Source organism: Lemur catta, chromosome 19, assembly GCF_020740605.2.
Source record: "Lemur catta isolate mLemCat1 chromosome 19, mLemCat1.pri, whole genome shotgun sequence".
Classification (NCBI taxonomy): Eukaryota; Metazoa; Chordata; class Mammalia; order Primates; family Lemuridae; genus Lemur; species Lemur catta.
Window position 1 is genome coordinate 12,741,549 of NC_059146.1, and position 25,967 is coordinate 12,767,515.

General features: G+C 36.2%; 2 protein-coding genes across 5 annotated transcripts in view; both read right to left on the reverse strand.

The window, feature by feature from the left end:
- Positions 1–4,850, reverse strand: part of LOC123624157 (transmembrane protease serine 11D-like) — a 39,656-nt gene extending 34,806 nt beyond the window's left edge. The window contains exon 1 of the mRNA XM_045531789.1: positions 4,781–4,850. Within this exon, the coding sequence (XP_045387745.1) occupies positions 4,781–4,788 (8 nt within the window). The 5' untranslated portion in view covers positions 4,789–4,850. The remainder of the gene's footprint in view (positions 1–4,780) is intronic.
- Positions 4,851–17,365: 12,515 nt separating this feature from the next.
- The window catches only part of LOC123624137 (transmembrane protease serine 11A-like), a 45,731-nt gene continuing 37,129 nt past the window's right edge, over positions 17,366–25,967 (reverse strand). For 3 of the 4 annotated variants that reach the window (XM_045531751.1, XM_045531750.1, XM_045531753.1), the window contains 3 exons: positions 24,778–25,037; positions 21,152–21,294; positions 17,622–17,783 (listed from right to left, as the gene is read on the reverse strand). In XM_045531751.1, coding sequence (XP_045387707.1) covers positions 17,622–17,783; positions 21,152–21,294; positions 24,778–25,037 — 565 coding nt within the window. Of the gene's footprint in view, positions 17,784–21,151; positions 21,295–24,777; positions 25,038–25,967 lie in introns of all 4 variants that reach the window. The other variant, XM_045531752.1, reaches the window with a different exon arrangement.

The window sequence follows — 25,967 nt, forward strand, 5'->3', positions numbered from 1 at the left end:
TTGCCCCACCTGGTAAGAAGGACAAGGGTAGGCCCTGGGCCCCCATCTTAGTCCTGTCCCACCCTAAATCTCTCTCTAGAGACTGCAGTACATGAGGGAGGAGGGAATACCCCATGAATCTGCCAATCAGAATTTAGCACGCCGGCTGCACATGAATGCAGAGGACTCTAGCCCATGGACCAAGCGGAATATGTACTATAGAGTCCAGAAATTGACCTAGAACAACCTGCATGTATAGTAATGCAACTCCCAACTGTCCAATCAAAGTAGTTCCACGGTGATGTCTGAGCCACTAAGGAGGTCCCAATCCAGGTACTATAAAACAAGTCGCAGACCATAATGAGAAACTCTCTTTTCCTGTTGTGACAAGGGATCCCTCATCATCTGTGGAGTATGCATCTTGCTCTATAAACCTATATCTTGCTCTTGCTCTTGCCCTGTAATTCTATCTTGCTCCCTCTCAATAAATTTCACGTCATGCTTCCCTTACTTTGGTGTGTCTGGTCATTCTTCGGCATGAGCACAACAAGAACTGAGAATACAGAATGAGACTAAACCTGACAATTCTATCTACCCATATCTAGTAAATGATAATTGATCTCATAGAAAAAAAAAAAGGTGGTTTCTAGTGGCTCATGGACCAAATCCAAGAATAGTTGTTTCACATGCTCTTGACTAACATTTAGTTGCATCAATATATTTTTAGAAACAACATCTTGTACTCAATCCCTCCTGAATTTAATCCTAGTAGCTTCTTGCCCAGGCTGTCTTCAGAAGTAGAGGAGAGAATTAAGCTTCTCAGTATCATTTTTTCAGGATGATTTTGTGTCATAATGAAACGTACAGAATTCCAAAGTCTACAGAAGGAACATCTTGAGGCCTATTCTAGAGAATATATTCCTCTGAGGTCATGAAAAATGCTGCAGATATATTTTCTTTTCAATGATCTGTTCATCAAGTGAATGTGTACAGCACGAGAATGGATAAGATGATGAAAGTGAGACCCTGCATACTCTGTGAATATTGCATTTTTTTAAGACAGTGTCACACTTTGTCACCCAAGCTGGAGAGCACTGGTATGGGATTATAGCTCATTGTGATCAAATTCCTGGGCTCAAACAGTCCTTCTGGCTCAGCCTTCCAAGTAGCTAGTCCACTATTTTTTTTTTTTATTTCCTATTTTCTTATTTTTGTAGAGAGAGGGTCTTGCTATGTTGCGCAGGCTGGTCTCAAACTCCTGCTCTCAAGCAATCCTCCCATCTCAGCCTCCCAAAGTGCCGGGATTACGGGCATGATCTACCATGCCCAGCCATTGCCATGGTTTTTAACACTGGCAAGAAGAGCCACACGTACAAGATATTCCTTTCTATCTCCTGAATATAAACTTTTGACATATGATAGGACTTATATACATTTTACTTTTTATTTTAAAATATTTAATGACAAGTAAAAATTGTAAATATTCAAGGTGCACACAGTGATGCAACCTTTTATGATAATATTTTGTAAAATTGGTGGCATTCTTTAGAATCATAGAATGTTAGCAATGGAATGGAGCTTCAGAAATATCCACTCCAGCTTGCCTATTATGCAGATAAACAAACTAATCTGCAGAGAGAGTAATTGGTGCCACAGAGGGGCCAGTATTTAGGCCTCTCAACTTTTTTGTCTATGCTCTTTTCTGAGGCCTTATTGGTTTTTACAACCCAGGACATGGTGGGTGCTCTATAAATAGAGGAATTATTGAATGAATGTTGAAAAAACGAATAGCTATTGAGTACTTATTATAACATTCTGCTAGGCACTGAGGGTATTTTTAAAAATGGCCAAAGAATTGTCCTTGCCTTGAGATACTCATGTCTTACTGAGGGACGATAGGCCTCTTAGCAACATTTCCTGCCCTTGAATATCCCTTTTTATTAAAACATTTTTTTCTTTTGATTTTCATGATTCTACATTCTACCTTTCTGGCCCCACCTTCATTTTAAATATCTTTCGCTAGTTCATTCTCTGCTATTCAACCTTAAGTGTCTGGTGGTGTTCTATGCTCTGTCCTGAGGGTCCTCCTTTCTTTCTAGTTGATCTCATTCAGTCAGTTTCAATTACCCTTGAAATCAACAGTTCTCAAATTTTTGTGTGCATAAGAATTACTTGAGGAGCTTGGAAAAGTGCAAATTTCTGTACTGAATCCAACACCCACCCAGACACACTTTTCAGTAAGTCTGGTCCTGCTGCTCAGAAACCTGCATTTTTACCACATACCCTGGAGATTCAGATAGATATAGATAAACCAAAGATTATACTCTATGTATCATGATGCGGTCCCATCCCACACCACCATTAGAAAAAACATTCTGGTCGAATGTGGCAACTGTTTTAGCATGTGGCTCAAGATTTTTATACAACTTGTACTTGAAATGCACTGTTTTGGGGCGCCATGGCTGTAAAGATAAATTGGTCCCATCTGCCTAATTTCTATTAAGATGTATACCCTTTGCCTAACGATTTACAATTTTAAGCATGGTTTGTGAAAGTTAAAATAGCAAATTCAAAAACCAGGATTGAAACAACAGGCAGAGTTTGGAATGCGTTTTTGACAATGATGGTTTTTTTTCCCCCTCCATTTTTGTCTCATGTTCTTTGGGCTGTTGGGAGGCAGCCATCTGATTGGCTTTGGTATGTCTCTGTAGTCAGTTAATTATGTCATGAGCACGGACAAAAGGGAAGAAAATGGAAATAAGATTTGTTATGGTGGAAGGAGTCCTGCTAAGACTTGTCTGTTCCTGAGCTATGCTCGTTTACCTTAAATATTTCCTTTGACCACATTCTGAATTCTAGTTTATAAATCTTTATCCTATTTCCCAAACCTCATCTCGTACTTTTTATGTAATCTTGGTGGATCTGAGAAAATCTAAAATGTCTAAGAATCTGACATTAGTGACATGGCTGCCCTGGTCCCTGGGCCCTGTGGTAGGATTACCAGGTGGATAAAGAAAGGAACATTCCATTTTCACAACCTTCAGGAGCGGACAACTTGGAAAAGATCTGGGGGTTTAATTTGTATGTATAAGCAATCAGACCATCCTAGAGAGCCCATTTTCAACCAAAGGTATTTCAGAATTATTTGAAGATTTATCTAAAATTATGTAAAAATTACTTAGACTTGCCCAAAGAACATTTTATACAATTCCATTTCTCCTCACTTACCTGATTTGGATACCCTGCTATTAACGATTAATAGTAGATACCGCCCATTTAAGAGAGAAAATATTTGTAAAAGTGTGGTCCCTAGATATCAAATTCCAAAGAAGAGTTCTTTGTAATTGGCAAAGTGGGCATGGATTGATTGTCAAATTCTGTGTACATGATTGATCAATGTAGAAATTAGATTGATTCAAGCCATTCTGAAAATGTACATCTTTCATTATTTATGCTAGTTATGTGCTTTCCTTCTAATGACATTTTGATGTATGTTTAGCTGCTTTATAAAGGATCTATTATTTTAAAAATTAGTGAAATTTCTTTACAATTAAAATGTTCTAGCAAAATACATTTTAAAATGTATTGTGATTACCAATGCAATATTACACTGTTATAGAAAGTTTAGTGATAATGGAAAAATATAATTCATAAGGTCACCACTTTAATACAACAAACCTGATTAGCTTTTCATATTCCTTATTAGACTTTTTCACATGTATAGCTTTACAAAATGATAGCTGATAAGTAAATACAATTTTGTGATTTGCTTTTTTCACATCAAATGAGAACATAATATATAAATTATTCCATAGATTTTAACCTATTTTAATGAGTCCCTCATATCGATTGTATGAATATGAAATAATTTGTTTTATTTTATTCTATTATTGGAAACAGACTACTACCCATTTTTCATCATATACATATTCAAATGCACATAATTGTACATATATCTTTATTATTTAAAGTGGTTTGACTTTTGATTTTTTCCAATGTTCAAGAGACTTAAAATTAATCCAACTGCACTTATTATAGCCAAGACATTGTCCATGTTTTTGTTTTCAATATCATTTTATTTTCAACATTATTGTCAGTATCATGTTTTTCATATATACAACATAAACATTCAAATGCACATGTAAACATTTCAAATCATATAATGATTTTCATTGTTTTGAGATTGTAACATCTGACTCTAGTTTTGCCACAACTTGCTGCTTTTTATGTTAAATTATGAAAATAATTATTCATTAACTAAAAAGAAAACTGGACAAGTATTATTTTTATCTTAAGTATTAGCAAGAATTTTCTTGAAAATACCAATTCTACAACTATATAAAAAGTAGAGAAATACTGTCTTTATTTTCTTAAGATGGACTTCAGGATTCATGGCATATTTAATAGCTTGTAGTAATATTGTGATGAAAGTTTAAATACAGAACCCTCAAAGTTTTAAAACAACAGATAAATTGTTTACTGCTTATGTTTTTAAAATCCACACATCAATTTTTGAAAAGTTAAACATGAGAAACAAAAACACTTCCTTATTTAAAGATACGTCATCTGAATGCTAAGCAGTGTTTTAATTTTTTTCGTTTTGTAAAAAATTCAGTCAAGCAGCTAAGCACCTTATCTAAACAATATTATCTAAACAATATCTAAGCATTTCAATGAAGTTTTCAGAGAAATAACTGGAAGATTGCTAGACACAGAAAAATTTCTTAAGCTCTTGTATATTTTTCATATGCTGTAAGATACAGTAAAACTTCTAAAGCTAAGAAACAAACCCAGGACTTACCTATACATTTTAATCCTTAATGAAAAGGTCCTTTTCTTGCCTGTCCAACTGCTTTGGGATTCCCACTCAAATGAATGACTCTCATGTGTTATGTGAGATCTATAGCTGAAGACAAAGGAGGAAATCCCACGTAATTAAAATCTAACTTGCTAAACAAGTCTGAAGGAATCAACTTGAACCAATAGTATGACTTGTGGAACAGAATCAGAAACAGACAGGAAATTTCACAAATCAGTAACAATTTCATTTATTCTGGTAAATTGTGATGAAACACAATTACAGGTGATGGATATTTTGCGAAATCCTGCCACTACGTCATGTGTTGTAGAGTCATTTTTAATTCAAGACAATGTGACACTTTTGCCCATGTTATCATATTGTCATACACATCATTCCTTGCCAGAGCAACCCAAGAACTGTCAGAATATACTTTTCATACGTTGATGGACACTACCTCTGAATTCCCTCATCTGTGATTAATACTGTTTTTCTTATAACATATGAAAAAGAGATACAGAGATGTAATTGAGTAGGTGCACAGAGCTGTGGGACAGGCAAACAGAATAGTTGGAACTAAAATCCACTTTGTCTTTTTCCAAATATTGTCTTTTGGAAAAAGTATTCTAACATACTACTGCTAGAAGGGGAGTGGACAGACGAGGTAGTATGAGTGTGTGTGGTGTTAGGGTAAAGATGGAGAGCGTGGGGTAGTATTTGCAGACAGAAACAGAGTCTAAGAACACAGAGGCAAGAATAGCGTGAAAGTGAAAAAGGTCATTCTTGTCTATCGTGCTGCAAAGGAGCATTTGGAAGGTTATGCTGGAGTTATTTTGTAAGGAATAATGAATGTTAAAAAAAATTGGAATTTCTAATGGAATTTGATTGGGAGTTAAAACTTGTGTACAGTTTCACCTTTTTCACCAACAAATTGTGTAGCTTAAGGAAAAAAATCACTTATTCCTCCATGTGTCTCGGGTACCTATTGATAAAATGGGAAGCTAAGTCAGGGAGTCCTAAAGGACTCTTTCAACAGTAAACTTCTGTGACCTTACCTTGTAAATTACTGACAGCTGATAGATTTACTGACAACTGATAGCTAATAGATTTACTCTAAGACTGCAACTTCAGATGTGTTCAATTACTTACACATATTTTATATGATATGCAAACCAGACAACAGGAACAGGAATAAGTAGCTCTTCACTACCCTTCCCAAATATATTTTTAGATTCTGTACCTCATGCCTGACATTCTGTCATTGGTTTTTTTAGTTAAAAAAAAAAAAGAAATAATATTAAAAAAATTTTAAACAAAGTTGCCTAAACAAACCATTTTCATTTTACATGTTAACTTCAAGTACTTTCACACACAGTTATATCATATCATAGTGCATAACTACATTATGCTTTTTATATTTAACGGTATTTCTAAGCATATCCCTATTACTAATCTTTATTTTTAGTAGCTATATATTTATAACTTTGTATTTGGATATAATTTCAAACTCACTCACAAATATAGTACCTAGATTCGTCAGTTATTAACATTTTTAAGGGCTGCACTGTAAAGAGTGAATGATATTGCACTGAATGGACTCATAAGATAACTGAAATCATCTTCTAATGTGAAGTATGTAGACATTTCCTATTTTTTAATTGTAGATGATTCTTTTAATGACCATCTTCACAAACATAGTTTTTTCTTCTTTACCCTACTATTAATTTTTCCTCAGAATAAATTAGAGTCTTACTGGGCTAAATGATTTAAATATTTTAATGGCATTTAAAAATTTACTTTTGTTTTAATAATTTTTTCTAGGACTTGAAGTGTTATCTTCTGTTTTTGTGTTTATATCATTTTTTCCTAACTATGCATTCTTTTCACGTACATCTTTTGTGTTTCTTGGAATACTCAGCAAAGGCTTAGTTAACATGCATTGTTTCGGTGTCCCATAACTTCATGTGTAAGTGCAGATCCTGGTGCCTTATTACTGTTCACAGCAGAGCTTGGGGATGAGTCAGGGGAGGGTCATGGGAAAAACTGAATTCAATCTGAAAGTGACTTCCTGCAAGCTTGTAATGAGCTCAACACAGAAAGGGAGGTGGGGCAGGAAATTATGGTTTGTGAGGCAAAAGAATTGTTCACAACTGGGACCATTTAAAAAGGTATTGACTCTTAGTCTTCAGATCCTTAGGGAGTGGCAAGATAGGTCTTAACCTGTTCTATTCTTAAGGGGGCAGCCATTGCAAGGATAAGGAATGTAGAATCACATTATACAAAAAATACAAAATAGCCAATCCTCCTGGGAGGGTAATCCTCTTCCTCCCTGTTACAGGCTTGATTTGTGACTGTTCAACTGGAAGAATAATAACAATTGAATAGTCACAAAACCAAGGCAACCCAACTGAGGAGGACTGACAAGAACGGTCTTCAGGGAGATAGAGACTGTTCATTTTGATGGAAAATAAATTCTGCAGTAAGAAGTATTTGAGGTTTGTTCTTTTAACTGCAGAGGTTGAGGAAGGGAGATTGTGGTAAAGAGAATGTCTTCAAATCATTAAATCTTAAACTTGGGACGTATTTCTCTGCTAATGTCTATAATACACCTGGTTTTGAAGGAAGTATGAATCATCCAATGGAACCTGTTTTAACAATATGAGCAGAAAAAAACAACCAAAATGCAGATGATCTAAGAAGGTGTGGACCAGTAGTGGTTTCTTTCAATTTGGAGTTTGTTTACTCATCAAGTCCAGGGCAGCAGTCATATGGCTGTAGTAGGTAATGAATTCGTTATGAGCTACCTCACACAGTTACTGTAAAGATAGAAAAAGAAAGATAATTAATGCGCCACCATTTCGAAAGCTGTAAAATAGTACTTAAATACAAGTATTTATATTCACTATAAATGTGAATTTAAAAATTGGGTAATTAGATTTTACAAGAGTGGTTAAATTTACATTTTTTTATTTCAGAATATTATGGGAATACAAACACTTTGGTTGCATATATTGCCTTTGAACGGCCTGAATCAGAGCTGCAAGTGTGCCCATCCCCCAGAAAGTGCTCACTGTACCTATTAGGTGTGAATTTACCCATCCCCCCTCCCCCTCCCACCTGCCCGACACCCAGTGAATGTTACTTCCATATTTGCACATAAGTGTTGAACAATTAGTGCCAATTTAATGGTGAGTACATGTGATGCTTTCTCTATTTTACTTTTTTATGAAGTGAGAACCCTAACTGGCTAAATTTAATTATGTGGATTATGACTGGTGGCAGTAGTTGGAGGTAAGAGTATAAATAAGTACATCCTGCCAAGTTTCGAAGGCTTTCGTCTGTTCAGAAGGCATGATGTAGTGGACACAGTATGCTCTTTGAAGTTGGAATATACCTCGAATAAAATCTTGACTGTTCTGTTTACTACCCAGCAAGTTTCAGAAAAGTTATTTATCTCCAAAGTCTCAGTTTTCTTACATGTATAAATGGAGTTAAAATACTATTCTCATAGATTTGTGAAAATTACATTCAGTCAAATCAAATCAAAGGAACTAATGAATGTAAAGCACTGGGCGTGTTCAGCAGTTTGCCATGTACTTACTTATTCTCAAGGCTGTGTGTGTAGGGGTTACAGTTGCTGAGGGGTGGAGAGCTCATACGTGTTTGAAAATGGCCCTGGATGTTTCTAAAATGACCACTTCCCTAGATTTATGTGTTATTTTGCTTCTCCAAATCAATCTTACTCCTAAGAAGTTCATACAAACATGGTTTAAGAAATCCAGCACCCACAACAAACCATGATGGCTTTCATGTTTGCATTTATTTTCTTGTGGTTTCTGCATGTAAGTCTTTTTTTTTTTTTTTTTTTTTACCAGTTTTTAATAGTATGAGGTCAAAGAAGCATCTTGGTTTTAGGTGCCCTTTTATCTTGTTAAAGGAAGATGTGTGTGTATTTTACCCCTCTCCTAAGTTCTCCGCATTAGTCCCCCTTGAGCTGTACAGAGTCGTTTTTTTCTATGGGGGATAATTTCCACCTTCCTGCATACGTGCACAAATTTGACTCTTGTGCTTTTTCTCCACATTCAGAGGAACAATCAGTTCAAATAAACATAATACAGTTAATATACAATACCATAAATCATTTCACCTGCTGGAAGTTCTGGCTGATAAACTCAATTATTAAAATTATTCAGTATATCCACAAAAGGCTTTTAAGTGATCTTTTATTTGGTCAGTAACCAGAACACTATGAATGCTGGTGACTGTCATAAGTTGCAGCTGTTTTAAGATTGATGGCATTATAAATTTATGACTATTGGTCTTAGCTGACTCTTCAATATTGCCCAGCAATGCAGCTACGTGGCCCTTGTCAGTGTCTAGTTTAGTGTTTATAGAAAACTATTCCAAATCTTTTCTACTCTTCCCCAAACATTTGTTTTCCATCCTTTATTCCCTTCCCTTGCTTTCAACAGATGATGTACCTTTCTACTATTGGAGAAAAAAACAGAGGCCTTCAGATGGACACTCCCTTAACTTCCTGTTATCATATTTATATATCTATACTCATCTGCCTGTATTCTTCTTGTAGTGGAAGAGGATTCCTCCTCCCTTGGGAGGTTAATCTTTTCATTTGTACTCTGTATCCACATCTTCTTCCTTCCTCTTTCTAAACCTGTTTCTCCGGTATTCCCTAGTTCTACAAGTGACCTCCCATTCACACCAGTTGTTTTATGCCAGAAACCTAGGTGAGCCATCTCTGTTCTCAATGCTCTGTGTGTATAAATATTTGTTGAAACCATTTCTTTCCTTTTCCTTATCCCCAATGCCACCACATGACTCCAGACCACTGTAATCTGTCAGCTGGATCACTGCCACTAATTTCTGCCTCTAATTTTTTTCCATGCTGATCCATTCTTCATACCAACAAGAATTATTATTACAAATTTAGTTATGTCACTATGTTTCAAAAACTCTCTAGTAGCTTCCCTTGCATTTAAGACACAATCCGCTCCCCCTAACACAGGTGATAGAGCCTTGTAGTATCTGGTCCCTGCCTACCTCTCACCCTCCTTTCCCACCCTGCTTCTCACACCGTGCACTCTACACTCTACTCGTTGAATTTCTTTTAGTTATTATACTTGAATATGCTGCTTCCGTATGTCTTCTAGGCCTGTTCCCTCAACTTGGACCACCTTTTCTTACCTCTTTCAAAACATTTCTTCTTAGTTCTTAAATTGGAATCATCGTTAAGGTCTTCGTGTAAGCTTCTTCCCCTGGGAGGGCTTCTTAGCTCTGTGTAGTTTGGTTCCTCTGTAATGTGATCCCACAGCAGTTTACTTCTCCTCTACTCATCACAACACTTGGCACATTTTTTGAAATTATTGCACAGTGGACTGTACAGTCTACAAGGGAAAGGTCTGATGCGGTCTCAGGGCCTATCCCCATCATCCCTGCCTGGCATGTAGATAAGCATTCATTCACTAATTTGAATACTTTACATAAATTTATAATTTTGAATTATTTGAGTGAGTGAGTGAATAAAAATGCACTGCTTTCTGTTGTACTGCAGCTGTGTTTCAGCTGTTAAAAAAAATCATTCTCATAGCAGACATGGAGATTTCCTTCAGATCCTCCTTCAAGACAAAGTTTGCTGCTTATCTACAGAGTAAGAGTTATCTGTCTTTTAAGTGTAGATTTTATTTTTATTTAGGTATGGTGAGGCCAACAGATCAAGAGATGATTACCATCGAAAAGATAGTTTGTTACCCACCTTTCCCAAGAGAAGGGTGCACACTATGCCACAGAGGGCCACATAGTGATACATTTTTCAAAGATAATACTTCAAAAATATTACCATATATTCAAGTCAATATATGACAAAGCACTGTATCTGACTTTAAGATTATAATTAAATTTCTTCTACTCTTTCATCATCTTTGTTACCATTCACACCACTAAAGACATTAGAAAGAATCTCCTAATGAATACTTTCTCAATACTGAACAAAGATCATGTCTAAGTTTGTGGGATTTTTATACTGTCTTTGACACGATTAATATCATTTTAAAATAGCGACTCATAGTCACTACTCTCAAAAATTCCTTTAAGATAGGATGAAATATAAATACAAAAGGCATAACACTGGAAAAAACAAGTCAACCGCACATCATACTCTATTACACTTTGTCATAACCTGAAAAGAATATACTTTGTAGCAACAAAACAAAACAAAACAAAAAACCAACCTGTGACTTCTTGGATTTTGCCTCTACATGTCAAAAAAAAAAGTGAAAATAAATGGCAGGTGGTCTTGCCAGACATTCTCATTCCACTTCCAAATGAGGAGGACAGTATATGACTTGTAACAATCACAATGAAATTAGTTATTAAAGAAGTATCTCTGGGGAGCAAGAGGGGCTACCTCTGGTTATAAGGAATGTACCCAGTTAGAATATTTACAGCAACCTAAATAGCTAACACCCTCTGGGCAGACAAGACAAATCCATATCTGTCTATTCCTGTGAGAAAAAAATGGCTAGTCCTTCCAAGAGAGAAGGCATCCAATGCAGTCACCTTGCCACTGGCTGGCCAGCTGGTGTCCTTGAAGAATAGTGCTATCCAGTGTGTGCAGTGTTTACTTCTGTTGATGGCAGGTTGGCCATCTGAGGAGACATTAGTTAAATTGATGTTGGGAAGTGGTAGTCTCTCACCGTGGCCATCCCATTCATTATGCCATTATGCTCATTATGCTCATTATGCCAGTGCTTAGTGCTACTGGTCTAGGGTGACCAACTGTGCCAATTTTCTTAAGATTGAGTGGGTTTCAGAATGCTGGACTTTGGATTTTAAAGCCTGGGCAGTCCCAGACAAAGTGGGACAAGTTGATCATCCAGGAGTGCCCTTCTCACTAGCATGTTCCTGATGGTCTTGGTGAATGGTTTGTTATCTGGACTTTCCCATGGAATATAATTTTCTGATGGGTCTTCTGCTGCTCATAATATATCCATCTCACCATGCCCACTTCTCTGAGCTTTTTAATCCCTTCCTCTACTGTGTCCCATAACAATTCTAGCATTTCAACCTTGCTCAGCATGGGCCACCACTTTTTCCAGACTTGTAGGAGTCACTCCAACAAGTTTACAATATTCGCTGGGCACTGTATCAGGTTTTAAATCCTGTATACTGAGATACTGCTCCCAACTGGGGAGAACTTTCCTTGTCCAGCCTTATGTCCCAGTCCCCTTGACAAGACACCCTCAGGATCCAGTTTATTTATCCATTCAGCTACTGAAGGATGCCTTGCTTCTAAGTTTTCATAATTGTAACCTCTATAAACATCTATGTGCAGGTTTTTGTATGGACATAAGCTTTCAACTCATTTGGATAAATACCAAAGAGAGTAACTTCTGGCTTGTATGGTAAGGGTATATTTAGTTTTTTAAGAAACTGCCAAACTTTTTTCCAAAGTGGTTTTAACATTATGCATTCCCCTGGAAGCTTTTTAGCACTTAGGAAATCTATAGACCAGACTAGAGTATCACCAGCATGGTCTCTGGGGTACTAAGATAAGGTGCAAATGGTATGTCCATACTGTATAACCTTAGGGAAGGCCACTGTGTAGAATACACCCTCTGACTGTCCTTTTGGCCAGTAGCAGGGTCCAGAGGTCTGCTGAATGTGTCGCTTTGAAGTCCTAGCAACTATTAATATTTTTCTCATAACTTGCAGCTTTAATTTCCCCTCATTTGACATCCATCCTTTCTTTTATAGCTCTCATCTGTGCCCAATTTACTAAGACCCTACTCTAACTTACACCTACACATTTCAGCAACATTAACCAGAGGCAGAAAACCCAAGCATTGAGGAGAGATTCCCAGCTAACTATTAATACTACTTCTGTCTGCTTAGAAGAGTACTGGCTGAGGGACATACTATTGTAGCAACCTACCTCTCATCTCAGCAGACGTATTTGGGTCTTTTTATTAATAAACCTGAGACAGTATCTTTAACTCCTCTATCCTTATTTTTGCCAGTAATATAGTTACTTTATTAAAGTCTGCCTGAGTTTACTATTCGTTGGTCTGAGCTTTCACACTTTCCTTTGAACCTGTTCTCTTTCAGATTTTTTTTGTTTCTACCTAAGTGGTTTTGGATCAGTTTTCCTTCCCTACTAGTTAAAATCTTCAGGTTAAAAATCTGTAAAATGGCTTTTGATTTGGCTTCTCTCTAAACCATGACTTCAGAAATTCTAACTTTAGCTCAGAATACTACATTTATATACAAATGGTTTTTCAGTTACTGAATCTTTATCCAAGCTTGGATGCCCCAGGCACTACTTATAGGTGTTAATATTCTCACTCATTGTTTTTCAGTCCTTTATTAGCCCATTAGCCCCAGACCATTTCCATTAGTATAGTTTTGGATTACAGTGTGACATTTAGGATTTTCCCCCTTTACTTAATTTAGTGACTTCTGGTGTGGGAGGAGGCTTCTGAGCTTAGAGAACATCAAAACAGTTAAAAAAGTTAGTTTACCAGTTAAATCTTGATTGTTAATGAAAATGAGAGGACAATCTTACATAGACAACTAAAATCTATGAACTAAACACAACTAAAATCTATATCACTTTTTTTTAATGCAATTCAAATGCCCTTATTCCTGTGAGCATTTAAAAAGTCAATATTATGTATGATTTTTAGTTACATCTCTAGTGTCTCCTATTAGGCAAATTCAACAAGGAAGGGCCTCAATCAGATATCTAATAAGGTCATTAGGAAGTATCCAGATTTGTGATGTCTACAGGAGAAAAAGGAATAAAGGACAACACTGGTCGAAAAAACTAAGGGACCGTGAAGTGCTGCATGGCCGAGGTTTGCTTTTTTGCCTTATATTCAAATATTCCTATAGATTTGGGATGTGCTCGTTTAAAGATATATGGGGAAACGTTTTTCAGTTAGGGGGCTCCTGGGAGGTGACTGTCTTACATGAAGAGCCTGCCTGTATTTTGGTTACTTCTGGTATAGGCAGAGAGAGGAGGTTTTTAGGAACATTCAAGAATGTGCAAGGTAAGACCGGATAGTGTGGAGATCAGCGTAAAGGAAAGTGACATGGGCAAAGCAGCTAATAACTGGGAACTGAGGTTTCTCGACTGCATAGGCATCATAATTAGCCTCCGTTAACTTATTCTTTCATGCAACATTTGTCTAAGACATAATATATGTAGAATATTGTTGTAAATACTGTGGGGGATACCAAAATGAAGTGTTTAGCCTTGTGGAACTTAAGATATTTTGAGAGATAATACATGTATCTAAAAACTACAATACAGAGGATAGTATCAGAAGTACTTCAGCGGAGGAACAAAAAAATTCAAAGAGGTTTATATGGAGAATCATTTAGTCTGGGAAAATGAGAGAAGTATACTTGGTGGGGGTGATTTTTGAGCTTGATCTGGCAGAGTGAGGAGAACGGTGTGACCAAAGGACAGGATGTGCTCGGGAAGTAGAAACATCCAGTGTTACAGAGCACTGAGTACAAGCAAAAGAAAAATTTTTTTGGTTGTTGAAAGATTGTAAAGGGTCTTCAGCGCTATGGTGACATAGATTTAGGCTCTATTTTTCAGGCAAAGGGGAAGTCAGTGAAGATTTGAGAGCATGGAAATAAAATTACCTAATAGCATTATAATCTGATCACAACTGTAGTTTGAATATGATAGGGAGAGGTTGAAGGTGGGGAGAGTGGTGAGAGTAGATGAGAGCATAACAAATGACGTTTAATAATAGTGAATGATTATTCCAGAATGTTTGATAGACACTGTTATATTTCATTGTATGTATATGAAACTGTGATGTAAAATGTATTCCTTACTGTGGATTGTGGTCTAGGTAGAGAAACTCTACTGGAAAGCTTTTTTCATAAAACCCTATCTTCACACTAAAATTTAATGGTGCTGTTTGACTATGGTCTAGTTTAAGCAGGAGCATGAGAGAAATTCTCTGAGCTCACTGTGTAGGGGAAGATCAGTCTGTATTGGACATGGACACTGCCTGAAGCATCAGTCATGTTTTCTGCTGTTCCTTTTAGGAACATGATAGTGAGTGTTCAGTTTGATCAGTGAACCGTAGTTTTTGAGGATTCACTGTTATCACTTTGAGGAATCTCTCACATTTCTAAAAATGGTCAAATGACTGTAAAATAGTGATTCTCAACAGGGGACAGTTTTATCCCAGGGTAGCAGTCCCCAACCTTTTTGGCACCAGGGACTGGTTTCAAGGAAGACAATTTTTCCACGGACGGGGTGAGGCGGAGCTCAGGCAGTGATGTGCAGGCCGGTTCCGGGGGTTGGGGACCACAGCCTTAGGGGACATTTGCCAATATTTGGAGATATTGAGATATTTTTTGTTACAATACTTTTGGAAAAGGGGCATGCTGCGGGAATCTGGTGGGATGCTGCTAAATATTCTACAATGAACAGGAGAGCCTCTTACAACAAAAAGTTATCTAGACCAAAATGTCAACAGAGCCAAGGTTGAGAACCCTGCTTCAGAATGATCCAAACTAGTTATTTAAAAGAAATGAGATTGTTAACAACAGTTGAAAGATTCATGTTATTGGCTTAACACAGACTGAGTGATATCATTTATAGAATGCTCTGATCATCAACTTTATTAGATTTAAAATGATATATCAATGCTTGCTTATATATGACCCAAAATGAAATGCTGTACAAAACAGTTTAGAAATACAAAGTTTAAAACTCTAAGATCATTTCCTGAATCTTAACATTAAAAGTCAGAATTATACTTTCCCACCATAACATGGAATAATTTATATGCCCGTGTATAATTACATATGAAGCAGCAACTTGGTCTTGAAGTGAGTTTAGAGAATTGGCAGCCAGCTGCCTAAGTGAATCTCATCATTTAAAATTCCTAAGAGTTTCCTAACTTAAAATCGATTCAGTAACTCTCACTGAAAATTTTATAGATCTGATGATTCAATAAATATAGATAGTGAAAAAGATAATTTCTAAGGAAAAGAGAATGTGAAATTGGTACCTGGGTTCTAGGCCCACTGGGGATGCAAACTACCTATAGCTTTATCAAGTCATTTATGTTCTCTGCTTTCAGTTCTCTTAACCATAACATAAGTGTGTTGGCCTCTATGACTTGTACAATCTCTTCTAAACTTCAAAATTCTACAAGCCTAAACTATGGATCAATTTTTTTGTGTTAATGAATTACAAACCTTTTTTACTTTAGGATTACTTTCATGTCTTCTCAATAGAAAATGGGGGAAATTATTATAAAATAAGTCCATTGTTCTAATGTTTTGTTTTATATTTGGGTTACATGAATAAATGACTCCCCAGCCTGCAAGCCCTGATGTTTTGTGGGCATTGCCAAGCTGAGTAACTGCAAAGTCTTCATTTAATTGTATTATGAAATACATGAGCCTGAATTTCTAAATGACTTTATGAAGACACTTTACTTAGGGAATATGTTTTCTCTTTCATGCGTACTATGTGATAGGTGCTCAGAATTTATATTTATTTAAAAAAATTATTTTAGGGTTTCATAGTTGCAACAGTCAGGACACTGCCACAAGCTTTAGAAGATAATTGCTATAGCAATATAAGGGAATAAATTCTTTTTTTCCTACGGAGAAAGACAATGCCCTTTGATTCTTCAAAGCATTAGTGAATTCTCAATTATTTTAGGCTTTTAACTTTATGTTAATGATGGACAAAATCTCCCCCTGATGTTCAAAATATATAAATGCATCTCTAAAATATCAAATTGTTGGGTCCTTGTTTTGGGACTACTCAGGAACTTACCATCACCTTTCCCCACACTTTTATAACAAAAATACATTTTTGATTAATTACTATATATACATATAATTCATTAATCAGACTTTCTCTAAGTATATCTGTGTGTGTGTGTGTTTGTGTGTGTGTGTTAAAAAATCACCAAAAAATCAGAGAGGTTTTGCAACTAAAAAAAGTTTAGAAGATCTCTGGCTTGATTTACCACGAGAATTTATTTCCTACATGACTTTCTTTCATGAGTGTCCCTCAAATGGCTTTAGAAGTAGCAAATTTATTTTTTATGGAGGAAAAGCTTTTTGGAAAACCTGGAAGAATAAAGAAAAAGAAAAAGAACTGTGAGCTCTAGAGAAATAATAAGGAATTACTTAAGGGTTTCCTGAATTCTCTGATATTTCAAAATCACTTAAGGGGACACCCTTGACAAAGGCCCTTTGACCTATCACAGACTATCTCCAAACATTTGTGTCGCATCTCCTTTATACTCCAACTTTTGTGACTTTTAATTTTTTTATTTTTAATTTTTTTTTTAAGAGACAGAGTCTCTCTCTGTCACCCAGGCTGGAGTGCATGACACGATCACAACTCACCGCAGCTTCAAATTCCTGAGCCCAAGTGATCCTCTTGACTCAGCCTCCTGAGTAGCTGGGACTTACAGGCATGTGCCACCACACTCAGCTAATTTTTAAAATTTTTCTTAGCGGCTCTCACTATGTTGCCCAGACTTGTCTCGAACTACTGGCCTCAAGTGATAACTTTCATGATTTAAAGAGCTAAGTATCTCTGCTGTATTTTTTAAGCCATGCTAAACAGATCCATTACTTTACAAATAAAAATCCCTTATAAATTGGTTATGGATTATTGGCTGATTAAGGTGATTCTAAAATAAATCATGTTATATGTCTTGTGTTCCATGTCCAGTCATATAATCCCACTTCATTGTACTACACCCACCGAATATTTTGATTCTCATGCCTGTATGACCTGCATACATCTTTGTCTAACTTTTATGGTGAATTAGAGGCCTGTTTTTGAAGCAATCCATTTTCGGTAATATGTCACTTGTGTGTAGACTCCAGGTTTGTTCTTTTGACCACAGTTATCACCCCAGCTCACAATTCCAATGAGATACCACGTGTCTTTAAGATCCTTTGCAACTAAAGGTCCCCCAGAATCACCCTGAAAACAAAAAAGAAAGAAAAGAGAAAGAAAATTAGCTAAGCATAAAGCTTTTTATTTAACATATTTTGATGAACCACATATTTCATTACTAGACAATCTATGTATAGATTACCAATATAGAATGATTAATTGAAACATGGATTTCAAAATTATAAAGAACTCTCAGGTTCAATTTTTCACATTTTAAAATTAAATTTTATTTTTGTTAAAGTAAACAACACAAGTTAAAAAAGAAAAAAGAAAAGAATAGGAAGAGGCTTAAAAAGCGATTATATTTCCCACATTGCCTCACCTTATCTGTTTCCCAGGAGTAGTCACATCATGCTTGTTTAATAATTTCTTATAGTATCTAACTCCTTATCACTAAATAATACGCTCAAATTGCTGCTTCTAGATTTAGACAGCATATATTGATTTTTTGGTTATGTAGGTGGGGATTTAGCTGTTTCATAACTTCTTGGCAACCTTTCCTCGACACATCTTTACATGATAGCATCTCCATTTTTGGCTAAACTATCAGCCAATGTTTCCATTAATATCAGTTTGTAAATGTTTTTTACTGGGGAGTCAAGTAACATATTTTGATTATGTTACCTTTTTTTTTTTTTTTTGCCAGACTTTCATTTCTTAGAATTAATAACACACTTTTACACTTGGCTGGTTTTCTATGTACCTGTGGCAAATGCTGAATGCTCCAAAAGATCTACCAAGATCTAACAATAATTTTTACTAATACTAATGTTCAAGTACATCAGATAACTTGCCAGTTCTTTTACTCCCTCTGAAGATGTCCTTCCATCTCAACACACATGTGTGTGCGTGCACATACACAAACACACACACACACACGCATTCTCTATCTCAATTTCTCTCAAATACTCTCTGTCTCTCTCTCTGTTTGTCTCTCCCTGCCCCCTCCCCCCGCCCCCCGCCCCCAATCCCCTTCCTCCCTTTCTTCTGCTCTAACTTAGACTAGTTACTGGGACTATCTGTCACTGTTCTATTGTATTGGATTCACAATGTTGTGGGTCTCATGTCTTCCACTTTCTTGATTTGCTCCCTCATTTTGCCGAGGTTCCCTCTCAGGTGGTTTCCTGAGAAAGAAGGCATAGGAGGAGCATTTTTTGGAGTCATTGCTTGTCTAAAATTCTTAATTCTACCCTTACATTTGATTATTACTCTGTATGAGCAGGAACCTAAGTTGAAATCATTTTCCCTTTGAAATTTGAATGCATTTTCCACTATATTCTATCTTCTAGAGTTACTGTCAAGAAATTCTGTGCGGCTCTGATACTTCTTCCTTCAAAGCTTTAAGAATTCTCCCTGCCTGCATCATCTTCGGCAATCTTCCTAGTTGATTCCTACTCCTCTTCTGGGTACTAGCTCAACTCCAGCCACCTCTGCTACTCGTGTTCATTTCTTACATATACTCATAGATCATGACCTTTTCCTCCCAAGCTTACTTTTTCAATTGTTTTTCTTTCACTGGTGTAATTTTTTGGTGAATGCATATCTCATCCACCAGACAGTATGTTCCCTGAAAGCAGGTTCCATGAGGGTTTGTGATCATAAGTCTATTTCCAGTCCCTACATGGTATATGGCACATAGTAGGGCATTTACACGTTTTTTTAAGTGAGTAAATGAAGAGATTTAGAATGAAGGAAACAATGGCCAAGGACAATTCTGGACTAAATTTCCTATTCCACATATTCTCAACTACCTGAATTTAACTACCGACACTGTTTTCTGAAAAGATTTCAAATGCCATCTTGGAAAAGCTCTCCAAGAAGTATAGCGCTGCCTGTGTGGTGTTTACAACTGGGAATATTTCTTTTTGTAAACTCTTGACTGAGCTGGAAACAACAGCAGAACCATAAATATGGACCAAGTTGTCAACGTCTTTCATTTCTGACTTTCATATCAGCAATCTGATCCTTTTGTCATTTGTGTCTGGGTCTGGCCTGGCTAGATCTCTGGGTGAAAAAAAAAAGGTAGACTTTTGGACCAATTCTGTATATATGGCAGGGGATTTATTGAGTTCTAGACCAACATTTGGTAAATTTGAGAAAGTCAGGCTGATGCTGCTACTTGGACTTCTATTTTTTTTTCCAGACAGACAAAAAATGCCTCACCATATACCCCAGTTACAATCACAGTATTCCTGTCTTGGATCCTTACCCTATAGAGTCATTTCCCTGATAACTTCCCATGTTTTTCTGTGACTAGAGCTCTGTCTTCTAACTCACTTGCACCAGTCAGGCAGAAATCTTTCCCCTGCTCTCCAATCCACTGAGGCCTCTCTATGGCCACCAATCCTTCCTGGGGTGTATCACTAATCTCATTGTTCACCTGGATTCCCCGCCGTCCTGTCTGCTCCTAGACCCCTGTTGCCACCTTCCACCTCTTCCCCATGGTATGGCCCCCTCGCTGGAGTCCCTAAATTCTGGCTGCCTCTCTCTTCAGCAAGTGAGGCTCGCTGTGGACCACATCCTGCTCTTGTCCGACCTCCATGCTACAAAACTCCCTGCTCCTTCTCTGATAGATGTTGCCAGTGCTGTGTGGTTTGTGGGAGTCTGGGCAGGGCTTTCTGCCACCCGGTATTAATACCGTTCCCATCATTTCACCATACAGAGTCACCTCCTTGGAGTTTTCAGGAATCTCATGTTAAAAAGGAAATGCTTCCAGGAAGAAACACACACCTTTGTTGGAAAATATACATGCCAGATAGATATTTGAGGACAGAGGAGGGGACTAGGAGGACACTAGGATTCACAACATGGCCTGATCCATGTTCTCGCCTTTAACTAGTTCTCTTTCCTCTCATGCTCCTTTTGCTGAGACCCAGCAGATTACTGGGTAATATGAATTACAATTTTATAATTTTGGCTTTGCTCCTTCTCTTTTCCATAATTTTCTTTTCTTATCCTATAATTGGGTAAGTGCTATTTATGCTTCAGGCCTCATTTAAATATTAACTCTCTGAAACTTGTTCCAAAAATGTTCTCTTCAAGGAAAAAATGTCTGCTGTCCATTATATCATTTGTAATATCACATCATAGCTCATTGCTCATGATTATTTCCTTTCTAGAATATGAGCCCCTTCAGGAAAGAAACTCCGCTTTATTAATCTTTGGATTTCTGGCTATTAAGAGATATTCATTTTGTTTGACAGGATCAGAGAAACTCTTATTTCATTTTGCTTAAAAAACATTTAGAAGTATGTTTGTGTTGTGAAATTTGCATTTTGAACCTTTTCAGGCTGACATGATATTTATATTTTGTAATAATATAAAGACATAGAATATTTCCAGGGCCAGATAAAAATTGTTGAGTTAGTGGTATCAAAATAATCTCTCCAACCTACCCTGCAGGCATCATAGATTCCTTCCAGATATCCAGCACAAAACATTCCAAATTTTATATCATTGCCATACACCTGTGGTTGCTTGCACACATCATTACTTATGATTTTTACTTTGGCTTCTCGAAGATTATTTTGGGATTCCCCTTAAAGAAAACAAAAAGTACTTTAAGTATTTACAATCAGCATAGTTTAGAGTGAAGAAAGCACATGAGTTTCTAATACTTTTCTTACCAAAATTGTCAATACAGAATGAGGTTAATATAAGCAGTTGCTAGAGAAAAGAATTTCTCATTAAAATTTGTCATATTTAATCATAATTATTGTCCTATCACATTTTTATAAATATCTCTACAAGCAAGAAAGTCATTTCGTTTATTTTTCTGGAAAATATTTGTAATTTTACTTTAATAACAATCAGGTTATATATTTTAGGAAGGCATTTTATTTTTTTATGAAGTTTATAGCTGTGGATTCCAGATTGTTCCCAGAAACTTTGTATGCCTCATTAGCTTTCTCCCTGGGCTTGATAAAGTGACTATAGTACTATGTACATTTATTTTATCCTTTACATTTTATTAATATGAAAAGCTTTCCCGTGTATAATGGCATTAAATGACAATTATTTCACTTATGTATTACAAGTTGGTGGCTGCAGATGGTAAGCTAGATCCTGAGTTGTAGAAACTAATTATGGCAGGCAGACTAGGTAGAAAACTAAGAATAGCACAAGCATTCAGGGGTTCTTTATACCAAATCATACACTGGTTGGGAAACCACGATACTGTGTGGGGAAGAATTCCAGGATGGTTCCCAATATTCCTTTGTGATTCCTCTCCTCCTAAGTATGGGTAGAATCTATGACTATGATGGATGTCATTCTGATGATTGGGTTACATTTTATGGCAAAGATGAGGTATTAATAAATGCATGCTTTTTAAAGCTAAGTTAGTGGTAATCTGTTACATACTAATAGAAAACTAATACAAGAATACAATAAATGATCATTAACTATGTTACCATGCTGTACAATAGATTCGTCAAACTTATTCTTCCTAAAAGTAAATATGTGTTTGTAAACCGACATCTCCCCAACTCCCCCCACCTTCAACCACCCCAGCCAATGGTAACCACATTGATGATATACTATATTCATGACAAATGCTAAGAGAGTGGATGTTAAGTGTTCTCACCACAAAAATGATAAATAGGTGAGGCAATGCATTTGTTAATTAGCTAGATATAAGATTCCACAAATATATACTTCAAAACTTTATATTATACATGACAGATACAATTTTATATGTTAATTAAAAATATAAGAAAATAAATTTGAAAAAAATTACACAGTAAACACAAACACGAATTTCTTTAGAAGATCATTTCAAGATTTATATCTGAAAAGTGTTAGCGAACACATTTTAAAAAGTACTCAGAAAATATGAAACAGAAATATGCTAAAGGATTTTTCAAGTTTTCTGTTCTTTGAATACAATCAAGGATTTTTCAAGTTTTCTGTTCTTTGAATACAATCGGTGTGTGATTTTTTTGCCTACTACATTATCAATTAAAAAAAATCATGTCCAGTTGCTGGGAAGGGTAAGGTGAAATTGACAATCTATATATTGTAGGTGATAATGCACATTCATAGATTTTTCAGCAAATTAGTTGGTAAAATGTATTCCAAGTTACAAAAGCATATCCCATAAATGCTGGACATCCCTGAATTATATATCATCAACTGTGGGAAAGCTGAATGACATTTCTCAGAGAGTATTGATTTTATCAAAGAATCAGGTTTTTATTTATTAATTTTCTCTATTTCCTTATTTTCAGTTTCATTCATTTCTACTCTTATCTTTATTTCCTTTCTTCTGCTTGTTTTAGGTTGTATTTTTCTCTTCTTTTCTAGTTTCTTGAGGTGGGAACTTAGATTATTGATTTGAGATCTTTCTTCTTTTCTAATGTATGCATTTGCTATAAATTCCCCCTTTTACACTATTTTAGCTGTACCTTGCATATATGTTTATATATTTTCACTTTCATTCAGTTCTATGTATTTTTTAAATTTTCTTTGAGATTCCCTCTTTATGTACAGGTATATTGTTTAATTTCTAAGAATTTAGAGATTTTTCTGTTATCTCTCTGTTACTGATTTGATTCTATTATGATCAGAGAATACGTTTTATATAATTTCAATTCTTTTAACTTTGGTATAATTTTTTTTATCAACCTGGATATGATCTGTCTTGGTGAGTGATCCATGGGTACTTGTAATAAATGTGTATAGTGTTGTTGGGTGGAGTGTACTATAAATTTCAGATTTTGTTGCTACTTACAAAGTATGATGATAGGTATATTATATTTCTGTGCCAATCTCAAAATCCTGGCAGAAAATGATTCTTCCTATTAAACCAAAGGAGATTTAGAATTTCCCTCTAAGCATTATGAAACAAAGACTACAAGGCCAATCTTAAGAGAAAACCCGTTATAGAGAGAGAGCATACATAGAGAGGTGTCAGGCTTACAGCTCTACTGTTGGGGTGAAGAAACTCTGAATAATATTTCCTGTGATTGGTAATATGATCTTCAAGAAAGCAATGCATATCTAAGCTTGTATAATATGGAATAAAACCACATGAGACATCTGGAGAAAATCTAGAGACCCCAAAGCCTGTTCCTGGCTATGTGAGTGGAAGGTTATTTCTAGTTCCTTAGTGGAGACTTATCAAAGGCTTATAGTTTATAGTTTCTTGTATATAAATAAATTGTAAAGAATTCTGTAAATAGATTCTGTCATTCTCAGAAAGTTATTTATCATCTTCTCAACCCCAGAGTTAAAGCTTGAGACCTTTCCCAGCAACTGGACATTATTTTTTTTAATTGAGAATGTATAGCTGTTGTTATACATATGTACCTGGACCACATTATAGAATCCAGAATATGCCTCCCTGAGAAGGCCTAAAACATTCAATAACTAAATTATTATTTCTTAGGAGATTTAGTTAGTATATCAAGTTGAATCATTTTAGAGAGGGCAAAATGCTTTGATGATTTATCGCTACACGATGCTTATTCACGATTATCCTCAAATTAGTCTCCTTAGTACTGAAGCAAATTTTGCTGCAAATGCATAAAGTATATTTGAGTTTGCCAGTTAATCTTAAAACCCTTGGACACAAGTAGGGATGATTAAAGAGGCCTTTTCTGAAAAGAAATGCTCTTTCTTCTATCGGGTGAGAATGATGTAAACCTTGAGCTGTTGGTAGCCACCTTTGCCACTATGTGGAGCTAGAATCCCTCCAAATGAAGCCAACATAGGGACAATCAAGGCTAAGAAATGAAGATTCAGAGATTCAGAACCTGATGACATCATATGAACTCCTGAATTTAGCTGTGTCTGAAGCCAGACTTACCACACCTCTTGACTTTCAAATTACAAGAGCCCAGTTTGCTGTGCTGCTTTGCTTTTGTTTCTGCTTTGGTTAATTTGAGTGAATTTCTGTCACTTGCAGAATAAGAACCCTAATTCAACCAAGTTGTGTGGAAATGGCTAGCAGGATAATACTGATGAAGATTAAATTACACCACCCTAAATAGGACTCTGCTTACTCTTCTAAAATACCCACCACCGTAGTAAAGCGCTCCAAATCCTGTGATGTAGACAGTCAAATTTGGTTGGAAGGACGCATGGGCTTCAGGCAAACAAATCCGGCGTATGTCATCTGAAAAGGTGACTCTGGGAGAGAACTGCACAACAGCAATGTCGTACTCTCTTGCTGGGGAGTGATACCTCTCGTGGACAATGATTCTTTTGATATTTCTTTTCATTAAGGGAGGGTTGATTGTTGTTCCAAAACTAACAGTCCATTGATGTGGATTTCCATAACTAGAAAAGGTTAGAAATTAACAGAATATATAAACTGCACAGAATATATGAGCTACATAAATTGCATTCAGGCTAACAAAAGAAAAACTACTATCCTGAGAATACTTGGCTGCAATTATAGTTTGACCATTTAAATATAGTCTATTGCCAATATATTTTTAAAGATAAAACATATACAAATGGCATATTAGGGCAGAAATTCTATATAGAATTGTTGAATTTTAGAATTGTAAGACACATAAAATATCATTCATTTAATCTTTCAGCCTATATTTATTGAGCATCTTATGTACTGAGCCTTATCCAAAGTGTGGGAATAAAGTGGGGAACAAAACAGATAAAGTTCCTGCTCACAGGAGTATTAGATTCCAGGGAAGGAAAAAAATTAAAACAAATTAACAAGTAGGTGAATAACTTTAAACAGTGATAAACACCATGCATAAAATAAAATAGAGTAATGGAATAGAGTACTAGAGGGTCATGAGGGCTTTTTTGAGAATAGCACATTTGGACTGAGGCATAGTTGATGAGGCGTCAGCTGCGAGGAGATCAGGGAGACAAGTTTCTAGGCAGAAGTCCCAAAGCCTTGGGCCAGATGGTCTGCAGTCAAACACAAGTGGTGGAATGGCAGGGCATGAGCTCGGAGAGACAGACAGGGACCAGATTTTAGGGTGTCTTCCAGGTCATGATACAGTGCTTAAATTTTATTCAAGTGACATGGGAATCTACTGGATGATTATAAGCTGAGGAGTGATGCAGTGTCATTTACATTTTTTAAAAATCATGTTGGTTCTTTCTGGCGAATAGATTGTTGAAGGTCGAGAGGAGATACAGTAAAGGCTGTGGGAAGATGGCTGCAGTAGTCAGTCCTCTGAGAGAGGATCAAGTGTGGCTAATTTCTAGCTTGTGAGCTTGAGCAACTGGCAGGGC